Below are 25,941 nucleotides of genomic sequence, written 5' to 3'. Positions count from 1 at the left end.
GTGTTGATGTGTAGTAGGCCAAGCAGTGTGGAGGACCACACACAATGATGTTCACCAAACCATGTATGACAAGAAGAATTTCTTGAGTAGTTTTTCATGAGAAAACATCAAAGCTGATTTGTGTTGATGGTCTTTATTCAGTGATGGCCATGATAAATTTTCCCATTTCAACCTGAAACGTGTTTATCAAAAACCGCTCCAATCCAATCTTTGACAAAATAAGCCGACGATCGGGTTTGTAATTAAACTTCGAATGGAAGATGCAGCAAATTGCAATATCGTGAACAGCTTTAAGTTTAGTTCAATAAAATTTTAAACGGAACGAAAACATATTTCACCTTCAGGACATCAACTCTTTCAACTTATTTTTTTTTACATTTTAGCGGAAATACATTATGATAAACGGAGGAAGGATAGCAATGAGTTACAAACTTATTTACTGGGGGATTAAGAATTTTACGCCGAATATATAAAGTGACACAAGCGTTCATATCTATAATGGCCTTATCAGATACATCTTTATGATGTAATAATACTTGCGAAGCATACGCCGTTAAATTAAATGTGACAAGTTATTTTGAATTTCTGCACTAACGACCAGTTATGTACAAATATTAAATGCATGATTGGTTAAGTAAACAGGCCAAATGGGATGAATATTTTCCTTCTTTTCATACAGACACGTATTGGCCATAGAGATTACTCCCAGTGTTGGGAAACATCAACTAGTTGAGTGAACATCTGGAAATATATGATCGTTTTGCTTATCTCTGAAGGCCATTGCCTTCACGGCAGGGAGTATTGTCTCAGTAAATATACCTCAGTACACCTGACAGGCACCGCCCGAAGGAAAAATAATAGCAAAGAAACGCGTTGAGTTATTGAAGTTCCTGAAAGAACAGGTTTTCAAGGAGTACGGAATTAAAACGAACAGTGAGTCTGTAAGTGAGTGAATGAGTATGTTTTTACGCCGCTTTTAGCATTATTCCAGCAATATCACGAAAGGGGACACAAGAAATGGGCTTCACACATTGTACCCATGTCGGGAATCAAACCCGGGTATTCGGCGTGAAGAGCGAACGCTTTAACCACTAGGCTACCCGACCGGCCACGTGATTTGGGTACATGTGCATTACGTCATTTTATCAAGATCGTGTTTGCAAGCTTTGTAGCCGTGGAGAGTGTTGTTTTACCCCTTTGGTTGATTTGATCATTGAAGCTTGGGTTTTGAAAGATCCATGGTACGGCTTTCATCCCTCATTAAACTGACGGGGCACAGGTGACCATGCCGTATGTAAAAGAGGCACAATTAACTGTGCAGAGTCGTGTCCCTTGAACACGTTAGAAACCTATGGTCGCGGGTTCGAATCCCAATCTCCTGATTATGTTTCTAGGTTTGTCAGCACCTATAACCGTGCTCGTGGGTTTCACAAAAGTGGTAAACGTCTAAGATCTGCATCACTTCGAACTTTCCTTCCACAAGAATCTGATATGTGCACGCCATGATGCAACTTGAATATTGTTGACACTAAGTCACTCAGTATATGCTGTGGAACACACGGTATATTTATGTTGTTTTCAACTCCTTGTAAATGTCGCTATGATATTATCCACACGCTGATGACAAGTATACTAGTGAGTGTACACTATATGTATATGTTAGCTCCATGAGTATAAAAAATGACCTTCTTACGGCCTTCCGCAAGGAGTCAAAACTGTGCATTTGTTTGTTCGCGAACAATCCGTGAAGATCCGGGGTTGAATAGGTCTTCAGCAACCCATGCTTGCTGTAAAAGGCGACTATGCTTGTCGTAAGAGGCGACTAACGGGATCGGGTGGTCGGACTCGCTGACTTGGTTGATGCATGTTAAATGCGTGGATCGATGCTCATGATGTCAGTGACTGGATTGTCTGGTCCAGACTCGATTATTTACAGACCGCCGTCATATAGCTGGAATATTGTTGAGTGCGGTGTTAAACAACAAACATATTGTTCGCAACCACCTTGCGTCATCACGATTTGAGAGTGGTTCATTAACACATGCTTATGATATAGTCGGAATCGTACAGCGGAGTCTGTTTTAGAAGAGATTTCTTATGATTATGGAAATGGTTTTGTTAGTTTTATTTATTGTATATTACCTTGAGAATAGCACAATAAAAAATATAATTTTGGACATAAGATATCGCATTAAAAGAATCTCCCAAATTGTGTATTGTTTTTCACGAGTTACCCTGTAAACCTGTCCCGTTTCATGAACGACAAAAGCTTAAGGTTTCCTTGTCAAAGTGTACCATCAGCGCACAGGCAAATTGTCAATCACATTAAATGTGCAACGGGGCAGAACGGATCCTTGTAGGAGTCGACCAACGAGGATAATGTGATTACAATGTGTCACCTAGAAGTTCATGAACAAGTGTTGATCGTTGCACACGCCAACACACATGTATTAGCCTGAGTCGGAGTATGAACTGTCGTTATAAGCCTTTCGTGGTGTAGCGGATATATTGCAGAGTGATGCATAAAACAACATTCACTCACTCATTTCGTTGCCTGTGAAAAGTCTGCTAATTAAGGATACACTTGTCTCGCTCACATGAAGGGAATTAGACAAGGTGACAAAATATAAAATACGCGAATCGTTGTATACTAAATTACTATGACGACACCAGGTATTCGCCCCAATCCTAATTTTAACGTATGAGGTAAACTTGTCTTAGCACTTACTGTGCTAACAGTTTCCCAATGATACAATTAAGGTTTATGCTCTAATTTCAATGTAGATGCAGCTTAACCCAAACGGTACACCCGCAGCCCATGGAAACGTAAAAATAAAAATTTCTCAAATTTCTCAATAGCAAAAGGCACCAGTTCAGCATGTACCTGGCAGACCTGCAAAGTTTGATGAAATAATATTGAACGGTTTATGAGTTATGCTATGGAAACGAACCCTACCCTCACAAGACTTAAGTCCACCTTGTTGCCATGGAAACGTAAAAAATAAAAAATTCACAAATTTCTCAATAGCAAAAGGCACCAGTTCAGCATGTACCTGGCAGACCTGCACAGTTTGATGAAACAATATTGAACGGTTTATGAGTTATGCTCCGGAAACGAAACGTGACGGGCGGACGGACGGAGCCCGTTTCTATATCCCCCGCTAACTTCGTTGGGCGGGAGATAATAACCGCAAACAATAATGTTTGCGCTGTCTGTATAGCGTGTGATGTGTACCTCATGACCACCCCTCCATACCCCCATCCTCGCCACACACGACAAGATGATATATTGACCATTGTAATCGCTCGGGTAAAAAAGCATTGTTTATCCCTGCCGAGTGTGTACGCTTCACAGAATGATCGATTGAGAGATACTTCATCTTGACACAGGGACAGTTTGACGTGAACTTTAAATTTCGAACCGCAGGGGACTAAAATCATTGAATTAAAATTATTTTAGAGTAAATTACACATATAGGGACAGCTGGTGATATATATTCATAACAGACGAGGTGTACGTTAACGATGTGTTGGTGGCATTCACAGAAGAAACATGAACGTCGATATATATTAGGGATATATGGTGAATATTACTGTATGAATTAGTTCACTGGCGAGGAGGGCTGTGAACAAAAACTGTTGCAGGCCCTCGTCATATTTTACTAGCCCTACTTTATGGCTACTGCATTCATATTTTGTCTTAACCTTAATGTATTTTTAATCATTATATTTTGAGACCATTGCGCTAAACAACGGTGCTGGTGCTTGGCTGTTTGGTACTGTGTGTTTGTCTAACTTTTGTGGTGGTTCTTAGACTTCCACACGCATCACTAATAAGGCATGTACATGCATATCAGACATAAATAGTGTACAGCAAAAACCCAGTTTACTTCTTCGCGTGGCTTTTCCGATGAACTACGAAATGCAAACAAAGTGGCAACAGACTTTGGCGTTAAATAATGACGCCTTAACTTCAGCATTCGTTGAAGCATATTGTATTGACTTGAATTTTCAACTAGACAGTCAGACTAGCATTACGGAAATGTTACTAGCACTGGCGTTTGGGTCGCGAATAGGCATCTATTTCGAACACTGGTGAATACTATGAGTGAATTCTTGAAAAAAGGATAAACATGTTTCGCGACATTAAGCGCAGTCTATGAGATGGTCTCAACGTTAACTGCAGACATGTCTCTGTGTGTGTGTGTGTGAGAGAGACAGAGAGACAGAGAGAGAGAGAGAGAGAGAGAGAGAGAGAGAGAGAGAGAGAGAGAGACAGAGAGTCTACTCGTAGCACTACGATTTCATAAAGCGAAAGTAAATAAATGCACCCCGCGTTTGTAAATAATGACGTTGTGATCGAACGTATGCCACATGGATATAACACATATTGACTTTACCTCTTCTAATTCCTTTTGGCCAGTTGTTATTAAAAAAAAGAAATGAAAGATTTGGAAAATCTGGTGAACTGAACTTAACTCTCAGGATTTGACCGCGCGTGTATTTGGTAATTGTAGATCAATGAAACCACTTGGCAGCACTTGTAACATATTGACACCGACAATGATTAAAATCTGACATACGAAAGTCAAGTGTTTCAACGTTATTATATCCAATTAAAATTCAAGCTTGATTTTGAAGATAACCAATCCGAAAACAATGTTGACACAAATTAAGGTTGTAAAGTACATTAGAGCCTTACTCCTTATGATCAAAAGAGTAGTTTCTCAGTGAGCAATTATGACAGGCTGAATGGTTCAAGAGACATAGGAAATCCTTCCTGTCGTTAAAAAGTTGGTGTAAAGCTCTTCAAGTGTCTGTACAGAGTTGCGACACTTAGCCATGCCCGGATGCGCTTGACGTGTTGTGGCATTCCAGGTTCGCCTCACTAATTCACGGCCTGTCGGCACCCATCCCTATCTCGTAGCTTTCATCAAAGTGGTAAACGTCAAATGTCTCCAGTGTGGGTTCCACCTCTATTAGACAAAGACGTCCAGATAGAACAGATATTGTTCCAAGCGACGTTAAACCCGCTCACTCACTCGCGTCTTGTCACGTATTTCGATATCGGATATTCAGTCAGTGAACAAATCAACAAGAAGAGAGCACCCAGGGACCACCAATACGACATTAACAGTGTGAAACATTCAATCATCCTGTTCAGGAATCAACTTCCCTATTCTACGGTACAAATAACAGGCTCCACCATGTACAAGTCATAACACAGGCCAACATATGCATATGACGTTTTATCAAATGAGGCTTACCTTTGAACACAAAGAGACCGTGACAGGTATTTGCATGACAAAGGTGATCTTATGATCTTTGGGACATCTATAAATCATACCTAGATGTACTCGTATTTGCCTTGTCAAAAATTTAAAAAAGAAAACCTTTCTATACACGAAGGATTCTCATACTGAAATCACAGACAGACTGGTTCGAGTCTGTTTTCAGAGCTTATAATCTGTCATTTCCACCAAAGATTGACATAATACGAAAATATGTTCCAGAAGGTCTTTACTGATGATGCCAAATTTTGATGGGGTGCAATCCATGACAGTGCCCTAAAAAGATAAACCAAACACCTGAACCAAAATAGTCACAATAGTGCAATTGTGTATTTGAGGTAGAATGAAATAAATTATTCCCATTGAAGCTGATATTTTTATTTTTATTTTATTTTCAGTTTTGGGATGAACGTAGATATGATTATTTCTTAAAGAATGAGATCATAATCAAGTCTAGGCGTAACTTGAACTAAACCTTGTGGGAAGGAAAGTAGACGACAAAGGCTGCCTCGTCCCTGCTGGACCGGAATAGTGTTATTGAGGGTTTATTCATAAATCTTTTCTTGGTGAGATAAGGAGCTCTGTGTGGCGTGTTACGGAGCATGAAACGAGCGTGTAGTTGCTTTAGACATATCTCATGTTGATCAATGTTGGGTTGTCCACCATGATGGATTTTACACCCCATATCGTTGGAAAGAAAGCACGCCCTCGCTATTCAGTTCCCTTTTCTACAGTTGTAGCACTTGAGTAGATCCTAAGCCGGAGACATAGTGTCGATACCTAGCAATCTTTCTCCAATATAAGCCAGCTTTGCACAATATAATGCACACTCATACTATTCCTCTTTATACAAATTGCATATATTTGCCTGTGTACTGAGTTGCATTCGTCTGATAAGGTCTCTCCATTTTGTGAGTCTTGAATTTTCTTTTAGCATGCTTAAGTGCGTGGAAAAATGCCACCCAACAACTTGTGCAATCTTCGTAGATTGTGGTAAATAATCCGGTTAAATTGGAAACACACTACTGCACATAATAAGATACCTTCTGTCTGATTTAATATATATCAAAGGAGTCGCCTGGAGCATACTGCCTCTTTATGTTTAAAGGTTAAACAATGTTGAACCTCTCTCCAAATCCACGTGAAAAAGTCGGTAACCACAGAAGGTTTTTATGTAACAGGATAGGGCGAGGTGCTAGGGGGAATGCAGTTGTATAGAAGGCCAAAGTATTCAGTGCCGTAGCCGTGGACCAAAACAGGGTATTAAGAGAATACGTACATCAAGCTTAACGCATCAATACAGAGAGTATCTTTTACATCCGCGTTTGTATCTGGTATTACGCAGCACACAGCAATATTCCAGCCATATGACGACGGTCTGTAAATAATTGAGTCTGGATATAATGTTCATGTTATGAGCAAAGCACGATGACACGCAACCAACCAAGTCACCAGGCCTGCACACCCGATCCGTTTAGTCGCCTCTTACGACCGGCAGAGGTTGTTGGGGACCTCAGAGGAAACAGAACTAAACACAAAAATTTACAAAACATCCAGTTTATCTTCCTCTGTCCGTGACTTTCTCTAGCACTTACTGGAAAAGCTTATTTTGTTTTTAACAAAACCAAAAGATCCACCGTCCCCCCCCCCCCCCCCCCCCCACCCCCCCTACCCCCCAGAAAATCACAACAAACACCCCACCCCCAATCCCCATTGTAGGTATGTCAGACTTTCATCACAAGCACACATTTCACAGATTCCAAACATAAAGCATACAAAATCAAATCAAATCAAATATGACAAAACGCTGTCAGGAATCCAGTGCCAGAGATTTCGGAAGGTTTCTTGGAAGCAGTGGTGCATACGTTTCAGTCTATTTCTGGAACAACTATCTTCAGTGTGAAGTATGAACTTCTTCTGGTGTACATGCTCTGAGACGAGAAGTCGATCCTGTAAAAGTTCCGGATTGGAATGACCCTATACCTCATGCTTGTTGCAAGAGTCGACTGTATTAAAGATCGGGTGGTCAAGCTCTTTGAAATTGCGGACTGCGTGTAATCAATGCAACCCGCTGGCGTGGATCGTTGTTCATGATTTCAGTCACTGGTTTTCCCGTTCCAGAGTTCCAGACATTCTGTTATTGATATGCTGCTGTGAAATAGCTGGACTTTTGCCGACTGAGAGTTAGACAGCATTCACTCACTCACTACCTTCAGTGTTTCCATTAAGTGGTATTTTTGTAGTGCGATGTATTCTCAATCAGTGAGAATCATACACAGTTGTTCTCACGCTGCGTAATAACATTACACGCTCATCAGAGAGTACATAATAACATTACACACTCATCAGAGAGTAACGATGTTATTTCATTAATCATAAAATGCCCATCTCGGTATCGAAGTATAGTGTTTTAGAAAGCAACTGAGACACATGGACACATCAACTATCCATTGTGTGGGTTCACTCATGTTGGACAAATATACCGATGGAGATGAATAAGGGAACACAGCTTTTAGACACAGTAAACTGGTATGCTATCATGAGTTCCCAGCCTACCAAAACCGCCTCCGGGGTTCGATCCCCGGTCGCGTCATACAAAGAGACGTTAAAAGATGGTACTTGTTGTTACCCTGTCTGGCGCTCGGCATTAAGGGGCTAAAACAAGGACTGGTCGGCTCGGAGTAAGTATACTGTGTCTGAGTGGGACATTCATGTTAAACTGCGTCATGGTAATCTCAGTGAGCTAGCACTATAAATCGGCATCAGTCCGGACTAGTACAAGCAGCCACACAAACACACACACGTACATGCACGTCGCTATATAAGTGCAAAAATCTTGGACGCGACGTTAAACCCCATTTCACCTCACCTCACCAGCCTACCAAATACGTGCTGGAAATGCATAGAAACGTATCTCAACATTTGATTCTGATGTGTTGAATTTGTAAGCGCGATATTTCAAATGCACTGACAGTAAAACTTATTTCCCTATATTTCCATTATTCCCTCATTCGCTTCCATCTGTATACTTAAGATAGTTAAAGGTATTCAAAATGTATTTAATCTCGTTTGAAAGAAAATATACTGTATATAACGTCAACGCCGGAGACCATATGCTTGGTATTTAAGATGCGCTCACAGACACACACAACTACAAACAAGTAATCCTATTACCATAATCCACATTCGTCTGTATCATTACATCAATGTGATGAAGTACAATCCACAAATAAAGGACTCTGATTAATACACAAACAAGGCCAGGAATGTGGTCTGGCGTGAATGCATGAGCTATAATTCCTTTATTATGCTTAATGGTGATGTGTAGTCAATAGCATATCCGAAGCTCCATACATCTACATAAATCATTCTTTAGCTAGTTGCCAATAGTCTGTGTAAGGTGTGACTACAACGTATTTAGAAGTACATGTAGGTTGATGATTAACTTTACATTTGGATCAAATGCTATCAAATTGATACTGATCGTAAAGAATGTACACTTAATGAAATATGCTTTCATGGGAACTAGACTAAGTACTTAGAGAAAGATAGGAATAAATTGGCAGTTTATATGTTATGTAATCGAACGGATCAATAGAATGTTTTGGGAGTCAAGTCTTGTATTTACAACTTATGTTTCCCTTCTTTAGAATTATTATTAGAAACAAATTTCTTCCCTATCTGCACCAAAGTTTGACTTTACTCTATCGTCCTCTATGCAAGAAGGTGTCACTTTGAATTATTTCTCCTTCCAATCTGTATGTCGACATTCTTACCTTCCCATGCAAGTGTCAGACTTGAATAAAGGCCAGTTTGAACAGTATTCCAGTTATATCACGGCGTGTCAGCTTAATGCGGGAGGAAAGCCCGAAGTGATGCAGGTCTCGGACGTTTACCGCTTTTGGTCAAAGCTACGGGTTTGGCGCTGACAAACCTAGAAACATAATCGGGGCGAACCGGGATTCGAACCCACGACCATAGGCTCCTGGTGTGCCAAAGGGACGCAACTCTGCACAGCGAATCGCTCATACAACATTCTCCTGAATTCATCTTCTGTTTTGCCGTCTCGTAAGGTTCATACGTTTGATGATTATTATTCATAGCCTTGCCTTACCAATTGAGAGCCTTGCTTACCCCTTGATCGCCATGCTTAGCCTTTTCGCAAACACCCGCTGACATCACGCTTTCATTCTAGCAAGTATAATGAATATTATTTTCTGAATATGCACACTCCACGAAGTACAGTTTCCAGAGGGTCAGTTGATGATACCTTACCTTGCATTTTACTTCTCGATCGGTTGTCGGCCGGGGGAGTGACTGAGTGAATGAGTATGGTTTTACGCCGCTTTTAGCAATATTCCAGCAATATCACGGCGGGGGGCACCAGAAATGGTCTGCGAGCGAACGCTTTAACCACTAGGCTACCCGACTGCCCCCGTCGGCCTGGGGATGACCCTGTGGTTAGTACCAGGGATAATTAGACTGACGTTTAAGAGCATTTTATTGTCAGAAAGTGTTTATGCGGCGAGTTTCATTTGCAGTTCTCAAAGAACCAAGTGCCTATGCACCAAGGCAATTGGCCTCGTGGAGGGTTGTTCATTATGGAAACCATTTCCTCAAGGGCTATCAGCTGATGATAGCAATGCGAAGATATGTTTATCTACGCATGGAAGGTGTTCTGTTGTTGATTGGATATGTATGTTATACCGAATGGGTTGTTAGCAGACAGTAAAAAGGCAGATAGGGTGAGAAATGCGTGTGTTCTTGGATTCCTGTGTCTGGGGGTCATAAGTTTGTGATCAACGTCATCAACTGGAACATGTAGGAGGAAACATACACACCTGCGTGGGCGATTGTACGTGGTATCACAGCAACTGACCCTCATTGAAGTACACAGGCAACTACAGGCGATACGAACTGAAGGAATACGACTTCAGGAATAACTCGAACTGTAAGTGACCTCAGGGATCTGTTATCTCACGGATAACTCGAACTGTATGATGTGACCTTCACGATAACATGAGCTGTAAATGAACTTACGGAAAATGCGTACTGTCGTTTACCTGAGGAATAACTCGAACTGTAAGTGACCTTACGGATAACACGAACTGCGAGTTACCTTCCGGACAACTCGAACTGTAAGTCACCTTACGGATAACACGAACTGTAAGTGTCCTTACGGATTATAGGAACTGCAAGTAACCTTCCGGACAACACGAACTGTAAGTGTCCTTACGGATAACAGGAACTGAAAGTGATATAACGGACAACACGAAGTTAAGTGACCTTACGGATATTACGAACTGTAAGTGACCTTACGGATAACATGAACTGCAAGTTACCTTCCGGACAACATGAAGTGTAAGTGACCTTACGGATAACACGAAGTGTAGGTGACCTTACGGATAACACGAACTGCAAGTTACCTTCAGGGCAACATGAACTGTAAGTGACTTTATGGATAACACGAACTGTAAGTGACCTTACGGATAACACGAACTGAAAGTGATCTTACTGATAACATGAACTGCATGTTACCTTCCTGACAACACGAACTGTGAGTGACTTTACGCATAACACGAACTGTGAATGACCTTCCGGATAATACAAAATGCATATGATCTTACTAATAGCACGAACTGTAAGAGATCTTACGGATAAAACTAAGTCTGTTCGTGTTTTTTATTTCTTTGTTGATTGTTCATCATTAAGCCTCATATGGTGTGGACCACCTCCGTGGTCTAGTGGAAGGGCGTCCGCCCGGAGATCGGAAGGTCCGGGGTTCGATCCCCTGCCGCGTCATACCAAAAGACGTTAAAAGAGACCGCCTCCGTGGTCTAGTTGTAGAGCGTCCGCCCGGAGAGCGGAAGGTCCGGGGTTCGATCCCGGGCCGCGTCATACCAAAAGACGTTAAAAGATGGTACTTGTTGTTACCCTGTCTGGCGCTCGGCATTAAGGGGCTAAAACAAGGACTGGTCGGCTCGGAGTCAGTATACTGTGTCTGAGTGGGGTATTCATGTTAAACTGCGGCATGGTATCTCAGTGAGATAGCACTATAGATCAGCATCAGTCCGTACTAGTACAAGCAGCCACACAAACACACAAACGTACATGCACGTCGCTATGTAAGTGCAATAATCTTGGACGCGACGTTAAACCCCATTTCACCTCACCTCACCGTTAAAAGATGGTACTTGGCGCTCGGCATTAAGGGGCTAAAAGAAGGACTGGTCGGCTCGGAGTCAGTCTACTGTGTCTGAGTGGGGTATTCATGTTAAACTGCGGCATGGTATCTCAGTGAGCTAGCACTATAAATCGGCATCAGTCCGGACTAGTACACGCAGCCACACAAACACACAAACGTACATGCACGACGCTATATAAGTGCAATAATCTTGGACGCGACGTTAAACCCAATTTCACCTCACCTCATATGGTGTGGATCTTTGCTTATGCTAACTATGGAAATGGTATTTGTCACTTTTTACTTCATGCTTTACCTGCTCGTTTATTTACGTGACATGGCGTAATAATAATAATTTATAATAATAGTTTTTGCATTTGTATAGCGCAGCATTCACTGTGCATAAGTGCTCTGAGCTTAGTACGAATACCACTGCTTGCGGCTTTAAGCAACATTCACTCATTTCCACGCTCAAAAAGTGGTATTAGAGCTCCCAACCATTCGCGGCTTAAGATCTTGGAACCACTTCACAAAAAAAGAAGATTTTGAACAAGGGTGGGCGTAATCCAGTCCCCAGCATGTCATCCCTTATTGTGCGTTCTCTTCTTCTATCCAGTCGTTGTCAGTTTCACCCAGCTGTGAAATAAACTACCCCCTTTTGTCCCGACTCATCCCATCATTCCCGCCCAGTGATTACAACATCCACATCACCGTGGGGGCACGGCCACCGATAGCTGAATCAGAGCGCAGCACAGTATTGCGTTATTAACACACCTACTTATCCCTCGCAGCCACACCTCATTATATATTTTTAATATCTCTCTCCCCTATTTGTAATTCAGCTATCTCCCAATGTAGAAGCCTGTCTCCCCATCTCTCTTTATTCTAATTCAATAGTGTTTTTACTGTCTTCCTCTGCACCTCACACGCTCTTTCTCTGCCCCTCTCTTCAATGCCCCTTTAGTTCGTATATATTTTTAATAATATCCGTAAATATATCAGTGTTACCATTTTTTTACATTTAAAAAAAATGTTTCTCTGTATATCTCTTGTTATCTGCCATTCCTTTCCGCCCACCCTATTCCTATATCGACAGTATCACAACCCTCTACTCAATTTACCCTCCACCGTCCCCTCCACACATCGCAGCATCCAAGCATTCCCCTCTTCTGCACCTCTTTTGACCTGGATTCCTTGTGATGTATGTCACAACTATCTCAAATGCATGCACCATGAATGAAGCAAATGATACGGATAGATAATGTCGTGAAATGTGAGATGCAAAAGGGGAATAAATCGGTCTGGTGCATATAATCATGGATCTCGGAGGAGCGTAGGAATTGTGGCTCTTAAAGAAGGTTTGGGGTTGTAGTCAGCGGAGAATGAGGAAGACCATGCCAAAAGACACACTACCTAAACTGAGATGGACAAGCGTACTTTTCACTTTTATTCCTTTTCTGTGAGCGTCTTTAGTTTCCGTCTGCTTTTCATCACGGCGGGGACACCAGAAATGCGCTTTACACATTGTACCCATATGGGCAATCGAACCCGGGTCTTCGGCGTGACGAGCGAACGCTGTAACCAGTAAGCTACCCCACCGCCCCTATGACGATAGTGGGGTAGCCTAGTGGATCAGGGATTCTATCGTCGTGGCGCAGGCCCGGGTTCGATTCTTCGTATGGGTACAACTTGTGAAGCCTATTTATGGTTTTCCTCACCGTAAAATTGTTGAAATACTTCTAAAAGCGGAGTAAAACAATACAAGCTTACCATAAATATAATGGCGTGAACAAATGATGAGTTAGTGACTATGGCTTTACGCCGCGTTTAGCGATATTTCAGCAGTATCACGGCGGGCGACACCAGAAATAGGCTTCACACATTGTACCCTTTTCGGGAATCGAACCCGGGTCTTCATTGTGACGATCGAACGCTTTAACCACTAGGCTACCCTACCACCTAGCAAATAATGATATAGCAAACCGAACAGCACACTACTATTAGCAAAATCTGAATAGCTACGTCCTTTATTTGATGAATTTTAGTAACCTATGTTTGTCGAGTTGATCAAATTAATTGGGTCACTTCAGATGGTTTGCCTGGTCCAGACTCGATTAATTTATATGACGATGTGATATTAGCTGGAATGTGACATAAAACAACATTCACTCAATCACTATGGTTACTACAGCCTTAGTAAAGATTTTAAAAGGTCATGTGGTACGTATGTGAAAACATTTCAAATTTGATGTATCACTGACCAAACTGATTTCCAAAGTAATTCCCTAATTTTACTTTACCATATGTTCCCGTGTTCTAGGCGAAAAAATGTGCATGTGTTTGTGAGGGATGTGCCGGTGCAAAATACGCTCAATGTTTAGAGAACGCCTGGTATCGTCACTATAGGATTGTGATTTATAAACACGGAATTCTACAGTGGACTCTGCTTTTGGCATAGATATCTTACGATTGTGGAAAGGGCTTTGTCGCGTATATTTACAGTATAGCATACTATTAGTCTTTCTGGTGTCATCGTAGGCTATGCCAAGAACTATACTGCTAACTGCGACACTATAAGCGGTATTGACACCCATTAGTAACATCATCAAATCATATCATAGTATATTTGAACCTAATTTTCCCTTGAAATATCTGACTGATGGCAATATCAGGAAATCCAAAGCGTTAAAGTGTGACTCATCCTATCCTAAATCTCAAATCACATGCTTATGATTTTGTCGGAACCAAATAATGGACGCTGCTTTGAGCAGAGATATCTTATGATTATGGAAGTGCTTTCGACACTTATATTTACTTATGATAAGTCTTTATGGAGATGCCCTTGTACGCCATGACATTAGTCATGCTGCTAATGGCGACTCTATAACCAGTAATGGCACATGTAAGTAAAATCATCTACCATATCACACTTTACTTAAACTTAATTCCCCTTGACATCCACTGATGGCAATACCAAGAAACCCAAAGCGTTTAAGTATGACTCATTCTATTCAGCATCCCAAATCCAACATATTTGAATGAACGTAAACGGTGTTACAGATAGGAATAAGTGCATTAGTACCACGAATGAAGGTGTAAAGGTGGTCCCTTCTCATTATTACCGGCAAATCAGGGTCATTCATGCCAGATAGTTGCTATATGTGGCACACAGAGGTATCGTTTGTTCCTCATCCTCATCTTCATAAAGAAGTCGGGGTGACACTTGCATATGCAGCATGGCATAACACCCTCCTTTGTGTTGAACCAGAGAGCCCGCGGTGCTCCTCATGACGTGCTCCAGACGCTGGGGTTCATGTTCAGAGCCTTGTAGGCGCTCCTGAATTGATGAATGCACACGTAGTGCACCAGCACGACGGATAGGTTGTTTCGAATGCATACCGTGAGGTATGGGAGGACATGCTAGTTTAGGTAAATAATTGGCTAGAAGGATCAAGCATATACTTCTCGTGTATGGAACGTATGAAAGGACCAACCGTGTATATTCTGCTGGGAGTTTTGTTTGCGACAGGTTAAAGAGATACATAATCTTATCTTTTTCCATGGAACAATTTCTTTGGATCCACAAATAATTTTCAGGCCATCCAGCATGCCTAATGAACAAGTAATATTTGGGGTTAAAACCTGAGAAAGTTTTCCCAGCATTTTCGGGAACATCGCTCAGGACAAAAATTACGTTTTTTGGTGGTTCTGAGCATTCCGGGTAAAATGGAGATTAATTCCGAAGACTTCACTCCATACATTATCTCCAAGAGGTGGTGCCTTTTCTTCCAGACTACCCCTGCTAACGTGGTCTGGAACCAATGACCGTCAGTATTGTTCACCCATCAGGAATATACGTAATAGAATAGAGGCGGGATGAAATAGGGTACAACGTCGTATTCAAGATTATTACACTTATATAGCGACGTACATTTGTACTAGTCCGAAATAATGTCGGTTTTAGTGCTAGCCCACTGAGATACATGGACATGCACGTCGTTATACAAGTCCAACAATCTTGAACGCGACGTTAAATCCTCTGTTACCTGTAACGGTATTTTAGCTATCACGACATGTCAGATTTATAAGGAAAGAGTGATTGAGTGAGTTGGGTTTAACGCCGCTTTTAACAGTATTCCAGTCATATCACGGCGTGTCACCTTAATGTGGGAGGAAAGCCCGAAGTGATGCAGGTCTCAGACGTTTACCACTTCGGTGAAACCCACGAGCACGGGTATGGTGCTGACAAACCTAGAAACATAATCGGGGCGAACCGGGATTCGAACCCACAATCATAGGTTTCTGGCGTGCCTTCGGGACCCGTGCCCCTGTAAGGAAAGAAAACAGTGAGTGACGCTGGACGTTGACATTTCCTAATTTGACAAAACACAGGAGCTCCGATATGGTACTGGTAAACCAATATCATAATTGTGTGACTCGGGGATTCGAACCCAAGGTCAATGGATCCTGTTTCGACTCCGGTAGTATGGAAGTTCTTTTTTAACTTCTATATTTACAACAACTTATATCAGGTATCGATTTTCATCCAAGTAATTCATTTTGTCCTAATATATTTTAGTTAAATGTGGTGAAGGAGATTAGCGCTTACGATTATGAACAAAGTTCCCGGTCACATAAAGCAGAACATATGCAATAGTGTGCAATATCATTGGTTTAAATGACATTATTTTCACGTGTGGTATATAGTAAGTCTCGTTTTCCATCCACATATGAAGTAATAGATACAATGAAATTAAAGGTGTAGAGTCCAGTATACATATTATCAAGGGAAGCATGTAAGATCCGACTTTCACAGAAATAATCCATCTTTTCTTTCAGATAACAATGCATTTACGAAACCAGCCAGAACAATTAGCTATAGGTGACCATGCTTATGTATACTGACCAAACATGAGAGGATTTCCTTTATACTGAAGTAACTTGAAGCTTTGAAGTAGCGTTGCATGCACAATTACATCAGGACGCACGCAATTTGGACACACTTGGAAATGTCAGTATGTGTACATTGAGTAGAAGAAAGAAAATACAAATAAGATATCAAGTTTGACTCTGATTATGTAATTCATTCTTATATCGTGGGAACATATAGTTCAATGTAGGTTGTCTTTACATCGACGTTACTGGGGCTAAGGGAAATCTTCGAGGCAACCGGACTTCCACGTGCACATATTCTTCGTAAACTTTAATATATTCACTTTTGATATAGATAATGAAATAATTAGGTTTTGAGTTAACGGTAATGCTTAATGATACCCTATATTGTTAAGATGTTAAACAAATGATAATTGTTAGAATAGCAACCAGTCGATGTTTCCTTCAATAACAATTATCAAACTTGTTTTGGAGGTAATTGAATGAAATCCGACATGTGTTTGAAAACACATTCACGTCATTCATAGCACAGCAGTTTTAACAAGTCTATGTCACATTCGATTAAGATTATGAAGCTTTTTAAAATTAAATCCGGCATGTTTTGGAAAACATTATGGGTTTATGGGAGACAGTAACGGATGCAAATATCTCACTAATGAAAACATTTGGTTCTCGTGTGTTTCTTTCGTCGTTGTGTCGGTTGAATAGCAAACACATCTGAATCCGTTTACGTCAGCGTTTTTGTAAGACTTTTTTTTCTCAGAAGACATAGTCACTCAATGTACAACGTACCGAGTGTTGAGTGGGACAAATTCATTAAACAGTGGCGCAAGTGTTTTCATCCTGTGCAGCGCATGCATAAGGAGTACAGCAAAGAACGGAGCGATGTGAGCTAGTTCATGTCCTAGTTCAGGATATAATATGTCCTTAGCAAATAATAGACACTGGCTGTATTGTGATTGTGTCCATAATTCATCAATGGAACCTACCTTTTTTAGCTGCGGCATAAGTAATCCAGATTGATCCCAGAGTCACACAAAACAGACGAGTGAGCGTATTCCTTTTCATTTTTCCCGAATATTCACAATCACACAGTATCACAATAACTTTCCAAACTTAGAGTGATTCTTCTTCCGAGTTCACAATACAGGTAGCGTGAAAAAAAGTAATTCCTGAAAACGAGGCTGTCTGTCGTCTGCTTTAAATTTCGAGTCCGGCGATTCAATCGCCATTATCACACTGAAGCTAGTGATCCCAGTAGAGTCGTAGTTGGCAGACACACTAGTTGTACCTCTGTCTGTTTATAAGTGCACCATCGATATGAATAGACCCACTCGATATGCTAGACTAACTGGTTTGACATGATAAACCAACAAGAGTTACGGTTCTTGATTCAATATCCCGCCAGAGGCTGACGATCACAATTATCGTCTGCTATGATCATCTCGCCCTTTATTAACGAGAACACGAGATTTGGCTGCGGTGGGCGTGTTTAGTTAGTTCTTCCACATGCGCTTCTAGGCTGCGAGTATACAGGATTCTACCTTGCAGTGAGGATGGGGCCAATTTGCGTGGAAATGTAGCCCCTCCAGAGCTAATGGCATATAGAATGTCACTGTCGAAGGGGAATGCACCGAAAGGAAATAACTCCATAGAATCTCGTCATGGTTCAAGTTTTCTTCTTTTAGGCCATTGGGATTCAGACCGTTTCGGCGAGCGTAACAACTTTTCACGATGCAAGCTGTGTTATAAACATTCCTTTTGAAACGACTTTGTGTAACACTCATAACTATTATCCCATATTTTGTCCGGCAATGACTTAAAATGTATTCTCAGCATTCCCCGTTGAACGCGTAGCTTTTTATACAGGCATATACTGCGTCAGATATTTCGGTTCCCGACACTTGTATGTAATAATAGGATTATACGGAGGCACGACCGGCCTTGTGTCCAAGGAACGTCACTAAGACTGCAGGATCCGCTTGACTTTCATCACTCAACAAGCTAACACGCCCTTGTGTAGGCACAATACTGACCGAAACGGCGTTAAACGCAACTCATAAACCAGTTCATCTTTCAGTTGGAAATATTTTAAACCAATGCTTTCATAATAATCTAGAAACAGCCTTTAGATCCTTGAAATAGTCAAATTATCATTATGATTACAGGTTCTGGGTACATGTTACAGTGTACAGTAAAAAGCGGTGCCTTAGAAAATTCGTAGTTCTTTTCAGAAAATCTATCACAATACTTTTATTTAAAAGTTACGTCATGTATTCTAACACTGATTGTTAATCTCCAAAAAACGTTTGTCGGAAATACAGATTTAAGCGATTCCCCTGTTAAATGGTGGGGCCCACCCTTGTATAATTACACAGAAGATGTTTGAATATCAACCATGACAGTTTTCATAATTCCAGTTTTAATGCCTTCATTATATTTTCATCACTATTCTATCCTCGACTAATATGAGATCTATGATTCAGATAAACATTTATATCTGATTAGATTAAACACGTATCGTTAAGACTTACAAACCGATTAAGTTAGATTCCCGCATATACAAAGAACTTCAATATTCATCAAAGTACAAATTCGTTGGCGTCGAGCACACATATCAAATGAAAGGTCAAAGCCATGAATATCAAAGTAGGCTCCTTGTTGCTTGAATGCGTTGTATGAACAGATTAATGATCGGATCAGAGTCCAGATACGATGTTGCAACATGATTTCACAACTTGTAACTAAGTCCATGTAATCCTTGAATTATCATTCCAGCTTTTATTCAACAAAAAAATGGATCTTACTGCTCCGAGGAATCTTAGCCAGAACTCTATTACCAGCTGAAATATTCTGAAATTGTTTTTTAAGAAACCCTACACGCACGTATTCGTGTAGTTGAAGAGGTTTTACGAATGACTCAGTGAAATTGTATCGTCTTTTTAAGTGTGCACACTAGCAAAACACATTGTTTGGTTGAAAACGTAATTTCAAGAAACAGTTTTAAAGTGTCAGTGGGTATGAATTCATTTAATCTTTCAACATTTAGGACGATGGTTTGAAAGTTCGCCCTGCCCTGTCAGTTCCGGAATTTGACAGCGATTAATTTCGTACACAAAATGCTGAGTTATCCTTCTGCCGAAACATTTAAGTTAGACATGATTAGTAAATGTTCTTCGCCTGATGTTACCGACGTTCGTTGGCTATTAAATATATAACAACATTGTTAACAAAACGAATCGTTTCATCGTAAAGACGATTTTACGTCATACTTTACTCATCTAACTCGTCAATATACTTAGTAAGTGAAGGTCTTTAAAAATACAAGAAAGCCAGGGAATAAAGAGATGTCTCTGCTGTACGCCTCATAAATCTGAAGCGCTCAATGTATGCGGAATATTTTCATCTTAATCGTCGTCTTTATCCTCCTCATTGCATCAGAAGATACTATTTCAACACTAACTAAATATTTCGGGTTTTTCATAAATTATAGAAATTGGAGAGATGGAATGGAATTGCACGACATAACATTCCACGTGTGTTTGTAGTGAGGTATGGAGGTTACGTATTTTTACAGGTGAAAACCAATCAAGACATTTTTTAAATTAAAAATATCAGCCTGAATATTGGAAAACCTTGGGACAACGTAAGTTTTATGGAAGATTTCGTATTTTATAGTTGGAAATTATGTTTTTTAAGACGTTTCTGGGACAATTTATATTTTTCGATAAAATCCCAGAATGGTCGGTCTCTTGCCATAATCAGCATCATGGTTTTATAACATCAACATATTGCGTGATTATTTGGAGTATAACTGTTGGCTATTAACACTCTGGGGAGAGTACATTAGGTTATATTACCAAGTCACATCAGGTCTGGCCTTTAAAGGGCAGGTATTTTATTAAAAGTTGACAGCCCTCTGGTATGGTTGTGTCAGTTCATACACTGCAGATAGTATTAGTCATAAATCATATCAAAATACTTTCCTCGAAACCTTGGAGGGCACAGATGGCCCAGTCATCGAAGGCGCCGCAATTCGTTGCGTGCCATGGGCTAGGGTTCGAATCGTGTGTTCGAATCCATATAGTGTTCAAAGCGACTTTGCACCATACTAACACTATCACACTAACACTAACACACTAACACACTAACACCAACACACTAACACCAGCACTAACATACTAACACTAACACTAACACGCTAACATTTATACATTCACAGTAACACCCCTTTAAAATCCGGGGTAGAATAGGTCTTCAGCAACCCATGCTTGGCGTAAAAGGCGACTATGCTTGTCGTAATATTTGTTTGATACATGTCATCGTATCCGAATTGCCGAGATCGATGCTCATGATATCAATCGGAGAGAGAGAGAGAGAGAGGGAGAGAGAGAGAGAGAGAGAGAGAGAGAGAGAGAGAGAGAGAGAGAGAGAGAGAGAGAGAGAGAGAGAGAGAGAGAGAGAGAGAGAGAGAGAGCCGTATTTGGTTCTCAACACCCCTTCTACTACGAATATGTTCCAAATTAAACTGGTTTTGTATCGCATGTCTAAGAACGACATTAACAAAAGTGTGTCCAACAAATGAGACTAATGACACTTAGGTAAAACACTTAAAGCACCTCTTAAACCTCACAAGGAATTCCACTTGGCAAGCGCCGGCCAGGTGTACCTTAGAACGTCTCAACCAGCTTATCTTTCATTGAAATGATGTTGTTGCAAACAAATAATCTCTGTTTGTGAAACTATGAGCTTGTTGGTGTAGGCGAACAACGGCAAGTGAAGACAGGTAGGCAAACATTGCCTCGGTAGAGTTGTTCAACTCAGGAAAAACACGTTTGATGAATTGGCAAAAAACCGCTTGAATTCTTAAGTGGTATATGTATCGAGTTACGAGGGCTTAGAAGGGTTGTGATGAAAAAAATACTGTTTATTGTTTGGCTCATTACCTAGTTTGAGTTAAGTAAAGTGGCATTTTAGAAGCTGTAGTATTAGTGCAGACAGTTAAGTTATGGATTTCAACTTCAATATTCCTTCAGGTTTCGGTACAGATGCTAATAGCTTCGTCATCCCTTCTTTGATAAAGGTACGGGCATCTTTGCCGAGCGTCGCAAAGAAACAATATACGAGTAGATGTCCATGTCAGTTTTTGTTTGCAAAAAGGCTCCTCTCATGCAATAGACATTTTACAGAAATCAGTCAAACTTGGTTAATTTTGGTATCGTTCTCAATGAAATAGTTCACTTTAACAAATATCCGGATTAACGATTAACTAATTTCCTTGTATTTCCGTACACCAGTCGTTCAGTATACGGGTTTCTCTGCATTCGTGACCAACACGTGTTATTCCGGGACAAGCCAAATAGCGACTCGTGCCCCTCTCGTGGCAATTTTTGCGACTGGGTTCCGTCTAAGCGCAAAGGGGCATAGTTGAAAGAATTGTCAATAATTCACGTATATTTCCGCCATGTCATACATATTCCAGATGCTATTTAAACACACCGGGACTTACGGTATTTATACAGTATGGTTGAACACATTCAACTAGGGTATATTCTTAGATGCAAGACATCTGTGAAATCGCGAATTATTCCTGAGGGATTCTTTGACCGAAGTGCATGAAGTCATATGCACATTCTGAATGGTTTGTCGTATTTTCGCACATAATATTCATCGATAGGGGACGAGTCTTCTTACAGGTTACGGAAAGGGGCGAGTAGCGACGAATGGTTTCTCTGTACATAGTTATCGCCCTTCGGGTCAAATACCATAAAAAAATAAATTAAAAAAATGCTCTAGTACGCATATACTTACATAATTCCCCTACTTAGACATACATGAGCCTTAAATCACTCTAAGCTGTTTGAAACAGGGCCCTAAACATTATTGACGTATATACAGCGTTCACCGTGGAGGAGGCCCCGTCAAGCAGTAAGTATTTCTGGGGAGGGATTGTAACATGTGAAGTATGTATGAGTGGTCTATTTGGTCAAAGTTTTGTTTGTTTATTTGTCGTTTACCGCCGCACTCAGCAATATTCAAGCTATATAACGGCGGTCTGTAAATACTTGTAATCGAGTCTGGACCAGACAATCCAGTGATTGATATCAAAAGCATCGATCCAGGTAATTGGGATACGATGACATATGCATCAACCAAGTCTGCGAGCCTGACCATCCGATCCCGTAAGTCGCCTCTTACCACAAGCATAGTCGCCTTTTACGACAAACATGGGTTGCTAAAGGCCCTGGATCTTCACGGGTTATTTATTCAATTACAACTGTTGATTGTTAAACAGTGTTCGAAGTTTTTCCCGTTCGTTTGTAGTGTAGCATAGGTATCTTTTGAAGCTTACGAGTGTGAGTTTAACCTAATACTTCTGGTCCGTATTCCCTAACTGATATTCTGATTGTGATTTGTGTGAGCTGTGGAACTAAGGGAGTAGGGTTTGACGCGGCCTTGAATAGTTCTGTTATTTAACGGGGCAGCTTATTGTGTAAGGAAAGCAAACACATGACAGTTACCAATATTGATCAACTCACGGGCATAATATGTGCTGAAAGACCAAGGATCATAACCGGACTGAATCTTGTATTCGATCAGCGGCTATTGGCAGCTAAGGGACATAACTCTTGATTGCTACTTGTGCTTCTTACGCTGTTTGGTCACCAAACCCCACATATGTCGTAGTAACCTTGAGTGTGTGCTGTAATCGGATGGGACTTGAAGCCGGGGATACTCTGCACTATTCACACCGTATGAATAGTTTGTGTTTGATTGATTCTTCAATAGAGTTGATATTTTCTTGCATTCTGTCAACAAAGCGGATGAAGTTACCATAGAGACGAATAGTATTATTACGTCATAGCATTCTATACGCCATGTATAGAAGAAGATTTTATTAACGTCTCACTTGTATACCACATTTTTGTTAAAACAAATTAAAAATATAGTTACATTAAAGTTGTATACAACCAATCGCACAGCGATTTATGAGAGACGGTACATTGTAAACAGGCACATAATAAATATTTTTTAGCAAAAGCTAAATATTAAAATATACATACATTAATATACAATACAATGTTTAAGACTCAATGATATAAAATATTCCTCCGGGTATATAAAATGTCATGGCAGGTTCTGGCACAGTAAAAGGTGAGGTCATCAGTTGATAGAATCCTAATATATTTATCTTGCTCTGTCAAGGAAGTAAAATCTATCCATGTATAGACGCCATGTATGTCACACAGCTATTTGTGTACAGGTAGAATGGAGAATTACCGATACGTTCCGTATTTACAATGTCTATAAACGTTATGAGTAGGGATGTCACGATCAATCGAAATATTGATATATAGCTATTGGTAAGCACTTAAAGTCAACGAATCGATTCTTAAATCAGTTTCCGATCAATAGTATCGATTTCAGTTAGGAATATCGATAGTTTCGATTGTATTTACCATATCAATAAAATACATGCAATGCTGTTCAAATTTTTGAGTCGTAGTAATTTACACATGGTAATATGGAAGTTTCTTTTTCTTAAATTATTTGGGTAAAGAAAAAACAAATCAGTCAGATCCCAAGCTATACGGTTTATTTGTTGTTATGGTTATCACATTCAAAGGAAACTTCAGTTCCAAGGTTTAATTCAACTCTAAAATCCGTCTAAAATGATACACTGAAAACTATCGATATTTATTAGTAGCTTGCAATATCAATAGTTGTCGCAATAGTTTCTTACATATCAATAGTTATCGCAATAGTGATTTCCAGACCAATGGTAACCCCTAGTTATGAGTTTTAAGTTTTGCGGTTGTTATTGTGAATTCGATGCCAAGACATTTTTATTGGAACCAGTTTACACGGCCGGGTATCGAATACACAATAACATCCTTTAAGGAGTGAGTGAGTGAGTGGGTATGGTTTTAAGCCACTTTTTTTAAATTTCAGCAATATCATCGTGTGGGGGACACCTGAGACAATGAAAACATGTGAGGAATCAAACCCGGGTCTTCGGCGTGACGAACAAACACACAATGGTGACCCGTCGCCACACAACTAGGAACGACCATCAAACTTTATCCACATCATGACTTCAACGACGTCGACAAAGGAACTGCTTCTGCAGCGGGATTCAAACTTGAAGGCATTTTATTGAAACGTCAACGGAGGGCAGAAGATGTGCATGCTGTTTGACAATGTTTATTTGTTGTTTTGGTGCCGCAATCAACAATTTTCCAACTATATGACGGCGATTTCCAAATAATCGAGTCTGGACCAGACAATCCAGTGATTGGCATCATGAGCATCGATCAACTCAATTGGGATACCATGACATGCCTCAACCAAGTAGGGAGCCTGACCACTCGATCCCGTTTGTCGCCTCTTTCGACAAGCATGGGTTGCTGAAGACCAATTCTTCACGGGGCAGAGGTGCATGTACAAAGGAACGGCGAACACCGGTGCACTGATCCGGATCAAAGGGACATAATCCACATCAAATCGGCATCATTAACCGGGCCATTTAAATAGCAAATAGTTCAGACATGTGCGCTCGCTTACTCGTTCCAGAATAGGGACTACTGGTAATAGAAAGATCCTGTTAAGCCTCATTAGAAGAAACTGTGTTATTTGAAAAAAGACATATGCAAGTGAAACCATGTTACGCATGCGCTTGGCATTTTGACAAATAGCCAAAGAAAACATAATTTACGTACAAACTAGGCTAGGATTCAGGTGAAACATCTAAACTGGCACGTTATGTACGCAACGTTAGCGACTTTGGTGTTGACATAAGCGACCGGCCCTATGGGGCAACAATACATCCTGTACGTGGGTGGCAAGGGTTAGCGAGGCGAGATAATATTGGTGTTAGGCACCACCTTAAAGGAACACGAAGTGCTGCGGTATACGGCATGTTCGTTTAAGGGTGGAATTGTTTCAAACAGAAACAGTACTGTGCGATTGTGGTAAGGTGGCATACAGCCAATGAGGTTTCAACTTTTATCAACGAGTGTTGATATATTTCATATCAAACGACACAAAGGTGCAATTCTGTTTATCATCCAGAATAATTTTCCCCACTTTCCTTGTAAGCAGTCATAAGCAGTGTAAAAGGTGATGCTAACTTGCTTCAGGAACAGAGAGATAAGTGATGTCATTAGTTTATGACGTCATGGTAACCGATGACATCACAATGGTCTGCAAAGCATTGATATGCAATTTCATTGCAGTGATATCCTGTGGAAGCTAATTATTATTATTATTATTATTATCATTATTATTATTATTATTATTATTATTATTATCATCATCGTCATTGGCTTGTGTGATCCTGGCAGAGTCAGGCTGGTTAGGCTCATCATCAGCTCAGGGCCCCCAGACAGCGAATGGACTTCTCTCAGTCAAACCTAGTCAAACCTACCCAGAACTTTTCGGAGAATTTTAAGGCTCCCTAACACTGCAGCCTTCTGCATTACCCAGATTGTCAGAAGGGCTGTATTCCTGGTAACACACCTGGGTACTCTCACAATGTCAGTCAACAGATTGGGAGGTACCAAACATAAGACA

General features: G+C 40.6%; 1 protein-coding gene across 6 annotated transcripts in view; it reads right to left on the bottom strand.

The window, feature by feature from the left end:
• LOC139463806 (von Willebrand factor D and EGF domain-containing protein-like) overlaps positions 1–17,914 on the bottom strand; it is a 114,372-nt gene extending 96,458 nt beyond the window's left edge. For 4 of the 6 annotated variants that reach the window (XM_071245120.1, XM_071245121.1, XM_071245123.1 and 1 more), the window contains exon 1: positions 17,358–17,914. In XM_071245120.1, coding sequence (XP_071101221.1) covers positions 17,358–17,436 — 79 coding nt within the window. In that variant the 5' untranslated portion in view covers positions 17,437–17,914. The remainder of the gene's footprint in view (positions 1–17,357) is intronic. The other 2 variants (XM_071245124.1, XM_071245125.1) reach the window with 2 other exon arrangements.
• Positions 17,915–25,941: the final 8,027 nt, after the last annotated feature.

The sequence above is a fragment of the Haliotis cracherodii genome, unplaced genomic scaffold (assembly GCF_022045235.1).
Source record: "Haliotis cracherodii isolate W230 unplaced genomic scaffold, xgHalCrac1.p SCAF_16, whole genome shotgun sequence".
Lineage (NCBI taxonomy): Eukaryota > Metazoa > Mollusca > Gastropoda > Lepetellida > Haliotidae > Haliotis > Haliotis cracherodii.
Note: the sequence above shows the minus strand (reverse complement) of the source record. Positions and strands in the feature narration are given on the sequence as shown.